This window comes from Neofelis nebulosa, chromosome 9, assembly GCF_028018385.1.
Source record: "Neofelis nebulosa isolate mNeoNeb1 chromosome 9, mNeoNeb1.pri, whole genome shotgun sequence".
Classification (NCBI taxonomy): Eukaryota; Metazoa; Chordata; class Mammalia; order Carnivora; family Felidae; genus Neofelis; species Neofelis nebulosa.
This window is the reverse complement of record NC_080790.1, coordinates 112,865,678-112,882,288: the sequence shown is the minus strand read 5'-3', so window position 1 is coordinate 112,882,288 and position 16,611 is coordinate 112,865,678. Positions and strand designations below refer to the sequence as shown.

The 16,611-nt window shown below is 58.8% G+C and overlaps 1 protein-coding gene across 4 annotated transcripts in view; it reads left to right on the top strand.

Annotated features, from left to right (window-relative positions):
- Positions 1-3,635: 3,635 nt before the first annotated feature.
- Positions 3,636-16,611, top strand: part of LOC131485531 (tyrosine-protein phosphatase non-receptor type substrate 1-like) — a 42,767-nt gene continuing 29,791 nt past the window's right edge. For 2 of the 4 annotated variants that reach the window (XM_058685113.1, XM_058685110.1), the window contains exons 1-2: positions 3,636-3,773; positions 4,756-4,843. In XM_058685113.1, the coding sequence (XP_058541096.1) occupies positions 4,765-4,843 (79 nt within the window). In that variant the 5' untranslated portion in view covers positions 3,636-3,773; positions 4,756-4,764. Of the gene's footprint in view, positions 3,774-4,111; positions 4,211-4,278; positions 4,433-4,755; positions 4,844-16,611 lie in introns of those variants that run through there. The other 2 variants (XM_058685111.1, XM_058685112.1) reach the window with 2 other exon arrangements.

Genomic DNA, 16,611 nt, shown 5'->3' with positions numbered 1-16,611 from the left:
GGAACATCCCTCTGGGGCAGTTGGTGCCCTGGTCCAGGCTGCCCGGGAGTCCTCGCTATTTTTATTTTTATTGTTCTGGCTCCATGGCTGAGGCCTCTAACTCCAAATGGTTCCTGCTGCCCAGAAAACTAGGTGGTTGGCAACTCCAGCCTCCTAACGGGCCCCACACAAAGGCAGCCTGGCCGGCCTGCCTGCTGACACCAGCCCAGGGTTCTGGGAAGAGGAGCAGAGCCCAGGCAGGGCCGCTGCCCTGCAGAGCTGGGTCCCTGCAGGTTCCGGCATGCCCTGGCAAAGTGACCCTGGTCCACTTACTCTCTGCCTCTGGGAACGCAGTGGAGTCGCTGGGGCTTCCATGAGACCGATGCCCGCCAGGGGAACCTCACACACACAGGGCGCCCCCACCCCCAACCCGTAGAGGCAAACTCCAGATTTGCTCCCACCATGGCTGCCTTCACACCCCTGTCACACTGACGGCCGCCCCCCATGTCAGGGTCGGCCGGGTTACTCCCATTTCACAGATGAAGGGACTGAGGCTCACAAAACACATTTCATTTCCCGAGTCCTGGACAGCAGGGAAAGGATGACACCTGCCTTCCAGAACGGACGCCTCTGGCTGCTGAGTGGAGAGTCGATGGGAGAAGGGGAGGCCGAGGGTGGAAAAAAGGTGCCCAGGTGGGAGGTGGTGGAGACGCTCAGAAGCGGCTTGGTTCTGGAGGTGGAGACAGGCATCGCTGACAGGTTGCGCACGGGGAGTGACAGAAAAGCAAAGCACAGACGGGGGCCGCCTCTGGCTTCCTTTCCTGAATCTTGCAGTCTTCCCTCAAGTAGCACGTCGTCAGAGGCCTTCCCTGACCCATCTCCTCTCGTGGGCACTCCTGGGCCCCTTCCCTGCCTTGCGGGCAGGGGTTTTTGTCTGTCCCCCCCCCCCCCCCCAAGTGCTGTATTCCCAAGCCTAGCACAGTGCCTGGCACACGATAGATGCTTAAAGAGTATTGGCGAGTGCATGAATGAATGGCATACGTAGGAAGGAAGTTCAATTTGAATCCAGGGCAACCCAGGAGGCCTCCCGTGGAGGTGGCTGGTTCACCTCAATGATCTGCCACAATTGCTCGGGGTGACCTCAGGCAAACTGTCCCCCGACCCCAGCATACCCAGCTGCCCACTGGTCTCAATGACCTCCCAGCCCTGACGGTCAGTCAAGGGTGATTTTTCTGTGGTCTCTGGATTAGGAGAACAAGGCCAGACCCCCCCCCCACACACACACACACCGCTCCCCGCTTCCTGGGGCAGAAGGGGGGATGAAAGGGGCCCCAGTGTGGGGAAGGCCTGTTGACTGTCTTTGCCAAAGGTGCTATACATAAATAGCAGGTGGTTCAATTATTATCCTTCCTTAATCCGCAGTTTCTTAATCCCGGGGAGGTCTGCGTGTGTGTCCCGGGGAACGGTGGATGGCAGAGCCTTCTGGAAGCCCAGGCCCGGAGACCGCCTCGTTGCTGACCTTCAAGCAGCAGCTTTTGCTCTGCCTTGTACCCCAGATAGATTTGGGTGATGGATTTTTCCAAGAGCCTCAGCTGGTCACCTTCATGGTCTCTGCCCGATGTGGCCTATGGAGTTAGAGACTCTCTACCCCCCACCTCAGACATGAGGAGGCCCCCCAACACCACCTCCTCACTGGCGTCCCGATTCCACACTCCCCTCCCTCAAGCCCCACCATCTACTCTCCACCAGAGTGGCCTTTTAAAACACATAAATCAGACCTTGGAGCTTCCCCGCTCTGCACTCTCTGGTGACTTCCTATCTGCAGAAGAAATGCAGGTTTTTTACCAAGGGCCGCGAGGCCACCCGGCCGGACCACTCTTCCCCATCCTTGCTCTTTCCCTTCCAGCCAAGTGGCCCCAGGGCCTTTATACATGCTGTTCCCTCTTCCGGGAACAGCAAACCCCCAAATCTTCACCTTGCTGCCCCATCTGGTGGCTCAGCTCCCAGCCTCTCGGACAGGCCCTAACATCCAAATGAGCCCTCATTTCTCACTCTCTACACTCACTCTTCTGTTGTACATGAATTATTTCCACTTGTCTACTTATCCGCACCCCCCCCCCCCCACACACACACACACTCGCATGTAAATTCCTTGGGGACAGGGACCTTGAATGGGTCATTGCTGTACCTCCCCTGCCAAAGAAAAGAAAATCCCCTTGTACTTCAGACACGGCTCAGAACCCCGTGGGGTCCCAAGGACTGTCACCAAACAGTTTACTTATTTATCAAATGGTATCTAGGACTGGGTACTCACTAGACACTTTTTGAAGTACTATACACAATGAATTCATCTCATCCTCACAACAGCCTTTTTAGGTCCATTCTCCTGTTAGCGTCACTGCCGATGAGGAAGCTGGGCCACAGAAATGACAAGGTATTTTCTCAAGTCACACCGTCACAAGTGATGGCTGGCGGGATCAGAACCCCGGGGGCCTGGTCCAGGCCCTAAACAGGTATACCCTTACCCTGCCTGCCCACCCGCCTTACTTAGCACAACACCAGGACCAGGCATTTGACGAGGAGGCTGGGCTGGGGGTGAGGGTAGGGTCACCCTGCGAAGGTCTTTATTTAGCCTGGGAACCGGGAATTAAAATCTCGTTTTTTTACCCCAGGCCTCGCCGTGTGGCCTTGCACAAGTCCGCTCCCTCTGTGGGTCTCAACCCCCTCTCTATTTGCAGGGCTGGTCAGTCTTCCACCATGCTTCATTCACGTCCTCTGAAGGGCCTTATTTCCAAGCCCCAGTCCCTCCGTGAGCAGAGGGTCTTGGACCCCTTGTCCACCCACCTTTGCCAGGTGACCAGGGCATCCCCGCTCCCTATCGCTGGCCTGGCTGCTGTTGGGAACACAGCTTTCCATCAAGGAAAAAGAGAGACAGAGACAGAGAGCCGGGGAAAGAAAGAGAGAGAGAGAGAGAGAGAGTAATTGCTTTTTCACCAGGAGGCTCTGTCCTCTGTCTCCAGGCCTCTAGCCCCTGCTCTCCTTTCCCCTCACCTTCCCCCCATCTGTCATTTTCCTGGAGTCCAGGCCTTCAAGTCCCATCTCTCCCCCACACCCCTGCCTGGGCCTTCCCCACCCTCTGAATCTGCCTTGCCTGACACCGAGGCACCTGGCGAGAGAGCCTACTGCCCCGGGGAGGCCCCGACGCATCCCCTCCGGTTTCTCGGCCACAGCCCCCCTTCTCGCTCCCTCTCCTCCCTGCTTTCCTGCGCCTCTTTTCCAGGCGGTACTGAAGTCCTTCCTACACACACGCTATTTTTGTACCATCACTCTCTCCTTCCTCTCCCCCTTCCCCCTACATTCACTTACTTCCTGCTTTTCCTTCACCTCGGCCCAGCTCTGAAAGAACCGGGGCCCTCGGGCGCGCGCGCGCCCACCCCCCTCCCCCCCCAGAGGGGCCTTGAGCTTTAGGGCACAGGGGCAGGGCCACTCGGGGAGGGGCAGAAGGCAGACACCCTCTCCCCGTCCCGCCCCCCCCCTCCCTCCATCCCCACTCCCGCGCCGCCTCCAGCCGCTCGCCAGCCGGCGGGAAGCGGGGACTAACCGCGGCCGGAGTCCCGGAGGCGAGGGGAGGGAGGTCGGTCGCAACTTCCCCAGTCCACCTTAAGAGGACGATGTAGCCAGCTCGCGGCGCTGACCTTAGAAAAACAAGTTTGCGCAAAGTGGAGCGGGGGCCCCGGCCTCTGGGCAGCCCCGGCGGCGCTCCCACCGCCTCCCAGCCGTCTCCGGCGGCGCAGGTCCGAGCTCGGCGGGCGGACGGAGCGGAGAGGGGGCCGGGGACAGGGGAGCCGGGAGGGCGCCGCGCGGGCGCCCGAACCGGCACAGTGTTGCAGCCGGCGGCCCGTCCGGTCCCGGGGCGCTCGCGGGGACCGCTCCCCGGGCTGCTTGCCGCGCGGGCCCGGCGGGGCAGCCGGGGCCGCGGCGCGGGCGAGGGGGCGACGCGGCCCTCCTCCTCCCCCTCCTCCCTTCCCCGGCGCGCGGCTGGCGGGCGACGTGGGGCCGATCGGCCCGAGCCCCGCAGCCTCCCGGGGCGGGCGGGAAGGAGGGAGGCGGGGAGGGCGAGCGGGAGGGGGGGGGGGCGGGCTGCCGGGAGGGCGGGGGCAGCGGCCGGGACTGCGGGCCCGGAGCGAGCAGAGCCGAGCCGCCGGCGCCGCGAGGAGCCCGGGCGGGGCAGGTGGGCAGCGGCGGGGGCGGCGCGGCGGGGCTCGGCGGGCTGCCCCTCGCCCCTGCGCGCGCGGTCCTCTCCTCTCTCCCGCGCTGGCGGCCGCGATCTGCGCGCCGCCTCGCTCACTCCTCTCCCGCTCGCTCTCTCTCTTTCTCTCTCCCCCTCTCCCCGCTTCCCCGCTCCCCCTCTCTCGTCTCTCCGCGTCTCTGGCTCTCCGCCTGGCTCCCTCGGGTCTGTTTCTCTCTCCTGCCGCCTCTCCCTGGCCGTCCCTGGCTTTATTTCTCGCGCGCTTGGGGTCTCTCCCCCTCTCCATCTCTCGATCTCTCGGGGGGGGGGGGGGGGGAGGGGGGTTCTCCGAAAATCGCGGCGGTGACGGCGGCTCCTAAGCCGCTCCAGGCGCCTGTTCCGGGGAGGTGGGGGGGGGGGGGAAGCCCGGCCGGGAGGGGAGGTGGTGGGGGGGGGGAAGAAGAGGGGGGAGCCTTAGTCATTTCCCCGCTCCAGCCTGCGCCCGCCCGAGCGCGCACTCACGGCCGCTCTCCCTCCTCGCTCCGCAGCCGCGGCCCATGGAGCCCGCCGGCCCGGCCCCCGGCCGCCTCGGGCCGCTGCTCTGCCTGCTGCTCGCCGCGTCCTGCGTCTGGACAGGTAAGCACCCTTGCCCCCCGCCGCTGCCGGCCGCAAACTGCGGGCCCAGGCCTGTCAGAGCGCCACTGGGAGCCCCTGGGCTAATGTCCAGCGGTGGTAAGGGGAGACATATCTGGAAGCAGGGTTACAGATGCAGAAACTGAGGCCCAGAGAGGGCCAGCCACTTGCCCAAGGTCACACAGCCAGGGATAGGACCCACTCGCCCTGGACTCTGATCGTGCTGGCATTGTGCTGGGCTCTGTGCTGGGCACTGGGACATACCCAGATGAGTTGGCTGACCCGATCCCTGCCCCATCTGATGGGGGAGGCAGGCTGTCAGCGGCTTTTAGAGTTAAGTGCCCCTGGCTTCTCTAGAAAGAGCTCTTTCCCTGGACTTCTGCTTTCCACATGTTTGACTTCAGGGTCTGAGAGAAGGGGATCGCCGCCAGAGCCGGGGTGGGGGTGGGGGGTCCCCCAGGTACTGCCTGGGATGGAACAGAAACAGGCTGTTGCAATTAGGGAAGAGTGAGCTCTCCCTCTGGTGCACAGAGTAACACAGTGTTGGTGTGTGTATGGGAAAGAGAGAGGAAGGGAGGCCGCAGTAACTCTGGGATGAGCTGCTGTGATCAACAGATCCTGATGTGAAAGCTCAGCGGATTGTCCTTGTGTTTGCCAAAGCCTCTTGCTGTCCTCTGCCCCCCCCCCACTTCCTCCTGCCTTCCCCAGGCTTCCAGGCAGCTCCCCGCAGTTCAGGTGCTCTGTGGGGCTGTTACCTGTGGCTCTGAGCATGTCTTTTTGTTGGCCTACATCAAACACCTGGCTGTCTCCAGCAGGCGGGCTCTGAAGGCTATCGTGTGTGTTCGCCAAGGGGTGAGGTCACCATTCAGGAGTCCTGCTTCTTAAAGGGGTTTTGCAAAACCCTGGGTCTCCTGGGAGGGCACGGGGGGCGGAGTAACGGCTTTAAAGGAGTTGGGATTGGGGAGAAGAATGGGGATCTTGTTTTTTGGCTCCTTGGGAGCTGTGTTGTAGGCTGAGGGGTCTGCACCAGCCGCCTCGAGGAGGGAGGTAAAGATGAGCTCAGTACCCACCTCCCCCCCACCACCCGCCTTTTGCATTTGCCTAGAGACTGGTAACCATCTGATAGCAGTGAGGAAGGGAGAACTAGCAAAGAGTGGGTGGAGAGAGAAGGTGGGGGGAGACAGCAGCTTCTCTCTGCCCTGCAGTTTCCCCAAAACCCCAGGAATCCACATAGGCATCCCCCCCCCACCCCACCCTGGGTGTTCCCCTTACGTTTGGGTCCTGGCCCCGGGCGAAGGAAGCCCTGATACATTTCATGTCTGTCCGATCCGCTCCTTCCTGCAGGAGCCGGCCATTTATACCCTGCACAAGTCCTGGTTCCTGCCCCGCGTCCTTCCTGGCCTGGCCTGGACATGCACAAGTGTCTCTCACAAGTGCTTCATTTTCCTGACATAGGGAACCGGGCCCAAGTCAATTTCTAAATGTCTATCCCAGACCCTTCTTCAACCAGGACCCTGTGGTTCGGTTTCTGGCAAATGACCAGTGACGCTGATTAACAAGCATTCAGATGGGCGGCCTGCCTTTCCTGGGGCGCCGGCTGGGAACACCAGCCCCCTTCTTGTGAGCACATCTCCCCTTTTTGCCTATAAAAACAATCTATAAAATGGCAAAGATTAGGCCATAAAACTTCCGTTCCAATCCATTCAGCATCAATAGCCTGAAAAAGTGGGAGCAGCAGAGGGGCCAAGATTAACTTTGAAATAAATAAATCTTAGGAGGTAGGAATAAATTTCTTAGCTGAGGGTGGTGGGAAGGGGTGGGGTGTCGCCGTCACATCGCGGAAGCCTCACGGCATCCTTCACTCTGTGGCCTACGGGGCTCCCGGCCACACTCTGGGCCCCAGGACGGAATCACCTGGTCTGCCCGAAGGATGGGGCTTCAAGCCCCTCCCTCGGTTTCTCCCAGCATGGAATTTATGACAAAGCAGAATAGAGGCAGGACAGAAGGGCAGGAAGGTAGGAAGGAGGCAGTTGGCCAATTTTCCAAGAAAATAGATTTGTTCGAGTGAGAAACTCAAATGTCAGGCATAGGAAGGCGGCGTTAGATTGAGTGACTATTAGTGTCTCAGGCAGCACTGTCAGCCCGGGAGGTGTCACATGATTGCTGGGGCTGCACATGATCACTCTTTGCAGGGGGCCGGTCATGTGAATTATCTGGGTTGGGGAAGGCAGGAGAAGAAGTTTCTAAAGATTGCTTTTAGCGCAAATGCTGCCAGAGGGAAATTCTAAAAAGACGCCAGTGAAGTCACCAACCTGTGTTCTTGGAGCCAACGTGAGGCCTGTTTCCTGAAACGACCTGAGCTGAGGGAGATTTGGGGACTGGGAGCAGGGCAAGGGGCTCAGGGACAGCCAGGCAGCCTGACTCTGAACCTTCAGGCTCCCTGCCTTGGCCCCACCGAGGTCATGGGACTTCTGGGTCCCCTGCTGGGCAGACCTGGGCGAGCTCCCACTCGCCCCTCACTCTGGCCTTGGAGAAGGCCAGGCCGAGTTGGGGTTCAGGTGTTGGGGGACAGCTGGGCCCTCTGGTGACTTTCTGATTCCTTGGCAGAGGGGGACATCCTGGTGTCTCCCGTGTACTTTCCTAAATGGTGACGGTAATCTCACTTCCTCTTTCAAAAGAAGAGAAAGGGGGCAGCAGGCACTTTGGCCCCAATGGGCTCGGGCCGTTGGAAGTTTCTTTAAAGCCATGGTGTTCTCTGGGTACTTTCTGCCCGTTAATTATTCCTTTACCAATTCCCTGGAGACCTACGGTGTGACTCATTCCTGTACCTGTCGTCGTTCAGCACATATGAAGTCCTGATTGGAGCCACGCGTTTGAGAGAAGGGAGGCGAACCCATGCCTTTGAAAGTTAACTGTAATCCAGGCTGTGTGCCGACTGCCTGTCTCTGCCATCGTATCAGTCAGCAAAAGCAGAGCACGGGCTGGCCGCTAGCCCCCTTTTGCAGATGAGCAAAACCGAGCCCCAGACTGGAGAAGAAACTTGTCCCCGGAGTAAGCGGCAGGGGGCTGGGAGTTTGAATCCAGTCCTCCTGGCTGGGCAGCCTCTGAGGGAAGAAGCTCACTGACTCCATCAGGGCGACTTGGGCCAGGCTGCGGGGAGGGAGAGGAGCCCCCTCTGGGCTTCGACAGAGGACGTGTGAAGGGTTCCTTCTAGGGCAGGAGTCCTCCACTGAGTCACGGTGCTTCCTCGGAAGGCACGCTGAGGATGGAAACACCAAGCAACAGCCCTTTGCAAGTGACAGCTCACGGGAGTGACACGGCTTCCACCAGAACCCCCCCCTCCCCTGCTCTGGGCTGCCACGCTCCGGAGCCCCCAGAGCTGCAGTCTTCCTCCTTGCATTTTCCTGGTGCCCTTTGAGGCAGATGGAGAGGGGGTGTGTGAGAGGAAAGGAGTCTAAAACTGTTGTGTGGAGCCCACACACGCTTGCTCCCTGCTTCCAATGGCTCCGTGCGACAGGTTATTTTCTTATTTGTAGAGTCTTGGACTGATGGAAGGTTCTCCCCCACCCCCTCCCTCTGTTTCAAATGTGCTCAGATTTCTGGCCTGTCAACACAATGCAGATCATGTCGCTCCCGCCTCAAAACTGTTGAGTGGGTCCAAGTTTTCTCCAAAAAAAAAAAAAAAAATCTAAAAGAAAAGAAGCGTGTGACAGCACTGGGCTCCCTCCCTGACAGGCCTGGTTTCCCAGCCACATGTTTTCCGAAGCGCTGACCCGAGGGGCTGCAGGAGAACCTCGCTTCCTCCCTGCAGACCGCAGCTTTCCCGGCCCCTCAAGCACGTTAGCTAGCACCTAAGGCCCGAGGAGTTGTAGGATCCCAAGTTGGACCCTGTTTACTCCAGCGTTCCCCAAACATATGAACACGAGGCGGTTGGCTTGTGTACCGCTCGTTACCATGCGGCCTAACCCAGTTTGGTAAACGCTTTGGTACCCATCCATGCCCTCAGCTCAACTCGCTCATCTCTGCGCCTTGGCTTACGCTGTTCCTGCCGTCAGAGATGCCCTTCCCTGCACCTCCTGATCGTCATGTGTCCAAACCCGTTCCTCCCCCTCGGTGCGTGCTGGCCTCGTGATCCGAGGGAGCTCTTCCTTCTCCGGACCTCCCCCCGCCCCACCCGGCCCAGGTTCCATCTGCCCCTCACTGAGGCTACTTGTTGCTTTCTCCTCGTTTTGGCGCCTGCTGCATACGTGGCTAACCCTCGCTTGGCGCGGTGGTTCTGCAGCCATAGCAAGCGGAGCCCGGGTGCGCAGTCGCAGGCTTGGAGCCAGAGCCCTGGGTGTGAATCCCAGCTCCACCGCGTACTGGGCGATTCACTGCACTCTGTGTGTCCGTTCCCGCATCCGTAAAATAGAGCTGCTCTGTTTCCGTCGGTAGGTGCACGGGTAATGCTTGAAGCTGTGCCTGGCGTGCAGGGAGCGCTCAGCGCGTGGTAGCCAGCCTCGTAGCCATCATTGTCTTGTTCTGTTTGGATTTCCTCATCATTGCAAACGCGGGGCTGAGTTTCGTCAAGTGCCTAGCACAGCTTCCTGCGCCCGGTGGGTGCGGAACAACAAAAGCTTCCACGGGAGTGAATGCTGTTCGGTCCGGGGTTCTTTTCTTTTTCCCTGCGGCTTTTGTGCCGTTCTGGGGAATGGACAACTTGAGCGGAAACCCAGGCGAGTGTGATTTAATAATCGTCTATTCCTGGGACTGAGGCTGTGGGCGCGGGCTGCCTCTAGGTGTCTCTGTCCGGATCCACAGGTTTGGAATTGTGCATTCCCGGACCCGGAAAGCCGGCAGAGGCCTGGAGGGGGGCAGTTCGTGCCCTCCCGGAGCGCCTCCCTCTGCAGCCCAGAGAGAGCAAAGGACTTGTGGGCTCACACGGCAAGAGCCACTGCAAGTCCTGGGTGGGACGCCAAGCGCCCTCTCTTCCAGGCCAAGGCTTTTTAAAACTGGGCTGAGCTGGAAGTTTCCATCGTTAAAGCCAGAAATCTGACGGGATCCCGAATTCCGTGGAAAAATACTAAAGTAATAATAATGGGAACCATTGTTTCCAGCCACTTACTGGGCTCAGCACTTGGTGCGTTTGATCCCAGCGGTACGGACAGTTAGCCCGGGTGGGGTGCACAGTTATCAGAGCGGTTCAACCCAGGGGGAAACGGGGCGCAGAGAGGTCGAGTGACTTGCCCAAGGCCTCACCGTAAGTGGCAGAGTTGGGATCACAACCCAGAGCAGCCTGACTGCAGAGCCCCTGCTGTTAAGTGGGTATCCCTCCGCCTTGTTTGACCGGTGGGGAAACTGAGGCCCAGGGGTGCTGGCATCCTGCCGTCTTGGTGCTCGTCTCGTATTTCTGTCAATCAGCGTATCCTCCCGGGAGGCCGAGGTGGCGGGTGTTCCCAAGACGGGTTTCCGTCCCATCCCGGAGAAGGAAACATCTATTTTCACAGCTGAAACTGCTTTCCTGTTAACTTGGGCGTTGCTGGGGCAGGTCTTCTGACGGAGCCCCCGGCAAGATGGATTTTCCCGGCCAGGTGTCTTGCCAGGCCCTCGGTCCAGAGAGATGCAAAACAGCCGAGGTGGAAGTCAGACATGATACAAATCGGCTCTTTGTGTCTGTGAGATTTCCTGGCACATCCATTTGGGGGCGCAGGGTGTTAGATGGCCGCAGATTGGCGCCGGGAGCCGGGAGGGGATCAGGAGGGAGACAGGGAGCCAGGAGTGAGCGGTGAGCCTCAGCCTGGAGAGCCGGCCAGAGTGGGGGGTGGGGGGGCTGGTGCCAGGCCCGTGTCTGTGGCCGCCGCTCTTGAGAGCCGACAGTGTCCTCCAGAAATGGTAGAAGGAAACAGTGCAGTATGTGCTTAGGGATGAGCGGAGCCTTGAATCCGTGCTCTCTCTTCCTTGGCTTCTTCATGTGGAAAATTTCAAACCTACACAAAATGGGAAGGAGGGATGCCTCCTGGCTTCAAGGCTGGTCTGTGATTCCTGTCTCACCTGGCCCTCACTCTCCTGGGGGTGGGGGACCGGGGGCAGTTTGGGGGAACAAATGCTGGGCATCGGGTATCATTTCAGCCATCACTACTTTGCCATGCATCTCTTGACGTGCCCCGCTGTCTAACGCTCCCGACGTGCCAAAAGGCGTGGGGGTCCTTCATCCACATTTTACAGATAAGGAAACCGAGGCTCCCCAAAGCCAAGTTGGGCTCCTCCCAAGGCCACGTAGCGAGCGAGAGTTAAAGCCAGATCCCAGCCCCGGTTTACTCTTACCCACTTTGCGACTCTTTGCTATTCTCGTCACAACCCTTTTAATTATAAATATTCATTCAACAAATATTTTGGAGCATCTACTATGTGCCAGGGTGGCTCGACTTGCTGGGTATACAACTGTGGATAGACAAAAGCACCTGTTCTCATGGAGCTGACGTCCTAGTGAGGAAGGAAAACAGACCCAAGTAAATACTGCATTAGGTAGAGACAGGTGCTGTAAAGAAAGTAAAGCAGGGCAGGGGAACAGAAGATCGAGTGGGGACAGACGGAAGTCCTCTCTCAGGAGCAGAGGCCCGAATAAAACTGAGGGAGCAGCCATGGGGATATCAGGAGAGTGAGCCACGCAGAAGGAATGACAAGTGCAAAGGCCCTGAGGTTGCAATGAGTTATCTATGTTCCAGGAATAGCAAGGAGGCCAGTGAGGCTGGAGTGAAGGGAGACAGGCAGTGCGGCGATCGGAGGAGGTCAGGGCCAGACCAAATGGGGTCTGGTTCATCGACCACCTTGACATCGAACACGTCAGGCCATTGGGATAAGATCATTACTCTTTGCATCACCGCGTTAAGTTCTCACTACAGTTCTGTGAGGTGGGAACTATTATTATACCTATTGAGCAGATGAAGAAATTGAGACTCAGAGAGGTGAAGTGACTTGCCCAAGGTCACACAGCTTGTCGGTGCAGAGCTAGGATTTGAGTCCAGGCCCTCGGTGCCCTTGAGTCTGCATCCCTGCTGTCCTGCTTCCACTCCTGCCCCCTCCAGTCTTGTCACCCAGAGCAGCCAGGTGAATCAAATCCTCTTTGTTGCGGGGCGCCTGGGTGGCGCAGTCGGTTAAGCGTCCGACTTCAGCCAGGTCACGATCTCGCGGTCCGTGAGTTCGAGCCCCGCGTCAGGCTCTGGGCTGATGGCTCGGAGCCTGGAGCCTGTTTCCGATTCTGTGTCTCCCTCTCTCTCTGCCCCTCCCCCGTTCATGCTCTGTCTCTCTCTGTCCCAAAAATAAATTAAAAATGTTGAAAAAAAAAAAATTAAAAAAAAAAAAATCCTCTTTGTTGCTGCTCCAAACTTTGAACGAAATCAAACCCTTGCCGTGATCCACGGGGCAGAGCATTTTCTGGGCCCCATCTGTCTTGTGACCTCATCTCCTACCACACTCTCCTTTCTCTGTGGGCTTCAGCCACAGCAGCCTTCTTTCCGGCCTCAGGGCCTTTGCACACGCAGCTCTGTCCTCCTGGACTACCTTCCCCGGTTTTGCTTCCTTCGGGTTGCAGCTATAATCTCGTCTCCCCAGAGATGCCCTTCCCAACCACCCCATTCTAAAAGCGGTCCCCCCTTCGTAATCTCTCCCATGGCGACAAGTTTGTTTCCGAGCCCTCCTAGCCATTCTGTATTTGTGTCATTATTTCAGCCTTCTCTCCCCCGACTAGGATGTAAGCTGTGTCTGTCTTAGTCCCTGCTGCACCTCCTGGGACCTTAGCACAGGGGCTGGCAGCGGTAGGCAGGTTAGTACGTACGGCTGAAGGAAGGACAGGTGGCTAGTAAGATCCCTGTTTTCGAGAGAAGGCTCCGAGCCACGAGGTCACCCGGGCCGTAACCCTGGTCTGAGAGTGGAGTTATGCCCTCACCACGACGCGGTTCCGCTTCTGCGTCTGGCTCCCTGGCCGCGCCACAAACCCCCGCCCCCCTTGCTGTCACAGGGACCCCCTAAAACATCAAGAAGCCCAAGATGTCAGTGCCAGCCGGGGTGGAGGGAGGTGGCCAAGAGACCCCAGAATTTGTGCTTATGAAAATTCTGGCTATCCTGAGCCGCTCACCCTGGTGTGGACACCGTGATGGATGAGCTGGCAAACCATGAAACGCGACACAATTAGTGCCTCCAGTGTCGCGGCCGGGTGGGATTTGGAGCGCCCAGCCTGGGGCCAGCGTCTCCCAAAGAGCCATTCGTCGCGTGAGGCCGCCTGGTGCGGAGGGTAAGGGTGCCGGTGGAGCGCGACTGATCTGCAGCCCCAGGACCTGGGCCAAGGGGCCGCAGCTCCTTGAGCTTCAGTCTTGTCATCTGTGAAATGGGAGTAGGGACAGCCCTGTCTTGCTGGGTTCCTGTGGTGGTTTGGCGAGGCCTAGCGAGGGCTCCTGGTAACGCGGGTGTTTGACGCTTTCCAGCCGTTGTTACTGTCACTGTTACTGCTGCACGGCCATCATGTCATGGTTGGGGGCTTGAAAGAGCATCCTTTGTCAGCAGGATGACCTGAATGAAACCCACCACGCTGCCCCTGTCAGCCCCAATTTCTCCTCCTGGGAAACGGAGGCTCACGTCCTGCGGGCTCCTTCCGTCCAGACCCCCCTCTCTTGCCCTTTCCCTCAATGGATGCCCTCGGACCCCTCTCTAGCAGTAGAATGGGCTCCGGGGCACATTCCTGAGTTCGAATCCAAACACAGGCCACTTACTCTGGAAGCATGTGCTCTGGGGCAAGTGCCTTGCCCTGTTCTGAGCCTCAGTTTCTCCATCCGCAAAATGGCAACTGTGCCACTGTTCCCTCTCGCGTGGGGACTGTTGAGGGTTAAGGGAAGTAAGAGCTGTGGAAAGTGCTTTGTGAGCTGCAAAGAGCGCTATAAAAGGCATCAGTGAATAGTGTCAGCGTGGGGAAAAATCTCATCCAGAGGCTGTCTGCTGTCGGCAGCAGGGTGTGCTGAAACCTTGGCAAATGTCGTTTAATAAATGCGTGTCGCTTTTAAGGGGGCCTTTATCTCGGCTGGGGAAACGCGTGCGTGTCCTTGGCAGCCTGAGAATCCAGAAGCCTGAGCTGGAGGGGACCCCGTCGTGGGGGGGAGAAGCGGTCGCACACAAGTTTCGGGAGCAGCTGTCTGTTTGAGTCCTGCCTCTGCCCCTCCTCTGCCTCTCAGGGTTTCAGCTTCCTCACCTGGAGGAGGGGGGTGGTGACAACAGCCTCACCGGGGCTGTCATGACAGTTTAGTGAGGGCTTCCCATTACCTGACCTCATGCACACTTTGCACCCGTGAGAGCGCGGCCGGGGGGCACCCGGGCCTGGCCTGGAGGAACAGTGGGGCCTGCGGGGTGGGTTCTCAGCCTTTCCAGGCCCCACCTTTGGGCCTTAGTTTCTCCCACTGCAACATGGGAAGGTGAGAAGAGGGCCCTTAGGTCATTCTCCCAGCCTCATCTGGTCCACCCAGGCCGGGCGAACACAAAGGGGGGGGTCAGACCACGTGTATTGATAGTTCCTTCCCTGCTGCTTTGCAAACGGGGCCACACTGCAAGCAAATTGCTTCAGCACCTCCCTGTCCCCGTCTACACCCAGCAAACACTCGCTGAGACCTTTGGCCCTCCCCCCCGCCCCCCCCCCCCTTCCCTGGCCTCCTAGTCAGAAGGAGGCCTGGCCCGCCTGGTCACAGGTGCAGCAGGGAGTAGTTTCATGCAGGTGTCGAGGCAGAACCGGGTCTGGGCTGGAGAGAGTCCTTCGCTTCTCAGGCTTAAAGCTGTGATCACCCATCATCCCCTCCCTCCTGAAATATCGGCTGCACAGTAACGGCTGGCCAGCGCCGAGCGGTTTCCTCTCTCCCGGGCACAGTGCTGAGCTCTTCACGCGCAGTAGCCTGCTTCCTCCTAGAATAACCCTAGTGTGGTCATTATTATGGTCATCCCCCGTCTACAGATGGGAAACCACAGGGCCAGAGGGGTGAAGACACTTCCTGGGGTCTCGTATGTGGCAGAGTTGGAATCTAAGCCAGAACGTGCCTGCGACAAATACCAGGCAGTGGCATAAACTTGGAGGATACAGCAGGGCACAAAACTGAGGCTCTGCCCTCCAAGAGCTTATAAGCGGAGCTAATGAAATTGACAAATAACGGTGTAATATGTCAGGTGGTAGGTGATATGTAGGAAAATAAAACAGACCAAGGGACCTTGAAGGGGGCGGCATTTCATACAGGGTGGCCAGGGAGGCCCTCTCAGGTAAGCCTGAAGGAGGCAAAGGAGCCAGAGTGTAGATATCTAGGGGATGAGAGTACCCGGCAGAGGCAGTGACCAGTGCAAAGGCCCTGAGGCGAATCTGACGTGATTGAGAGCCAGCTGTAGGGCCCTGGCGGCCACCAGAAGGATTCTGTGAAGGCTGCAGGAGGGTTTGGAACAAAGGAGGGATGTTACCTGGCTTAGTTTTTAAAGGCTCCCCTGGCTGCAAGGGGAGCGTGTGTTCTCTCGTGTGTCTCATAGCGATACGGCTACAGGAAGGTCAGTTTGCATCCAGGTAAGGGAAGGTGGTGCAGAAAGGTGGCCAGAAGAGATCAGAGTCTGGCCAGATCTTGGCACGATCGGCACGAATCGGCACGAATCGGCCAGAATCGGCACGATCTGCTGGTGGATGGGCTGCAAGGACATGGTGGGGAGGGGGGACCGTTCTCAGTCCAGTTTTCCAACCACTACCGTCTGCCTTGGGGAGAGAGACAGTGGTACCCCCTTTTTTACAGGTGAGAAAGGGGAGGCTTGGAGAAGAGTGACTTTGCCAAGTCACCCCTGTAGGGACGAGACATACAGGTCTTCTGGCCCTGGAGCCCAAGCCCAAGCCCAAGCCCAAGCCCATTGTTGGCACCTCAGGAGTTTCCCTGCTCCGTGGAGCAGGCTGCTGGGGTTTACCCTCTCCCCGCAGGGATATGGCACCATGCCCAGTGCTCAGAGTTGCCTGGAGTGGGGGTGGAGGAGAGAGTACCCAGGGCACCCTGGGCACCCTGGGCCCACCCCCATTTTATTTACAAGGCCACGTGCACCCCATTTGTGCTGGCTCTAATGTGGCTGGTAGTGCCCGCCACGGCATCTGGGGGAGTCTGTCCGATGGCTTTGCCCAGCGGTGCCAGTCGACTGCTCCCGGCGATGGTCTGCTGTTCATATGGCGACTGAAGCCATCCTTTAAGGTGCGAGGTTAGCCCAGTCCCAGGCTAGCCCTATCCCAGCTTGCTCGTGGTCGAATGAGCGTGTGCCAAGGACTCCGCTCCGGTCCCTCGATTGTGCAGACCCCTTTCCTCTCCTCTGCGCCTTTGCTCCTGCGGATCCCCTTCCCTGGAATGCTTTCCATTCTCCCCAGCCTCTGTCAGCCTTCCCGGCCCAGCCCGGGGGCCACCACCTCCAGCGAGTCTTCCCACGTCCCACCCCTGTCCCGAGACCCCGTCCCCAAACCCCTTTTTCACTCACTTATCTCTCTCTAGGTGGTCACTGCCCATGTCCAGGACTCTGCCCCACACGGACAGGGACCCATCTTGGTGTCCTGTAGCGTCTAGGACTGGGCCTGGCAGCTGAGTGAGGTTCGAGAGGGCACGAATGAATCGGGCCACCTCGAGAGAGAATCAGGGCCTCGCTGCGGCTGTCGGAGCCCCAGCACACTGGCATCGAGCCCTGAGCTCCCCTCTTTAACTGCAGGATCCACAGCCATCCACGCAAGGCCCCCTGTGGATCAGCCCTGGGGGGCG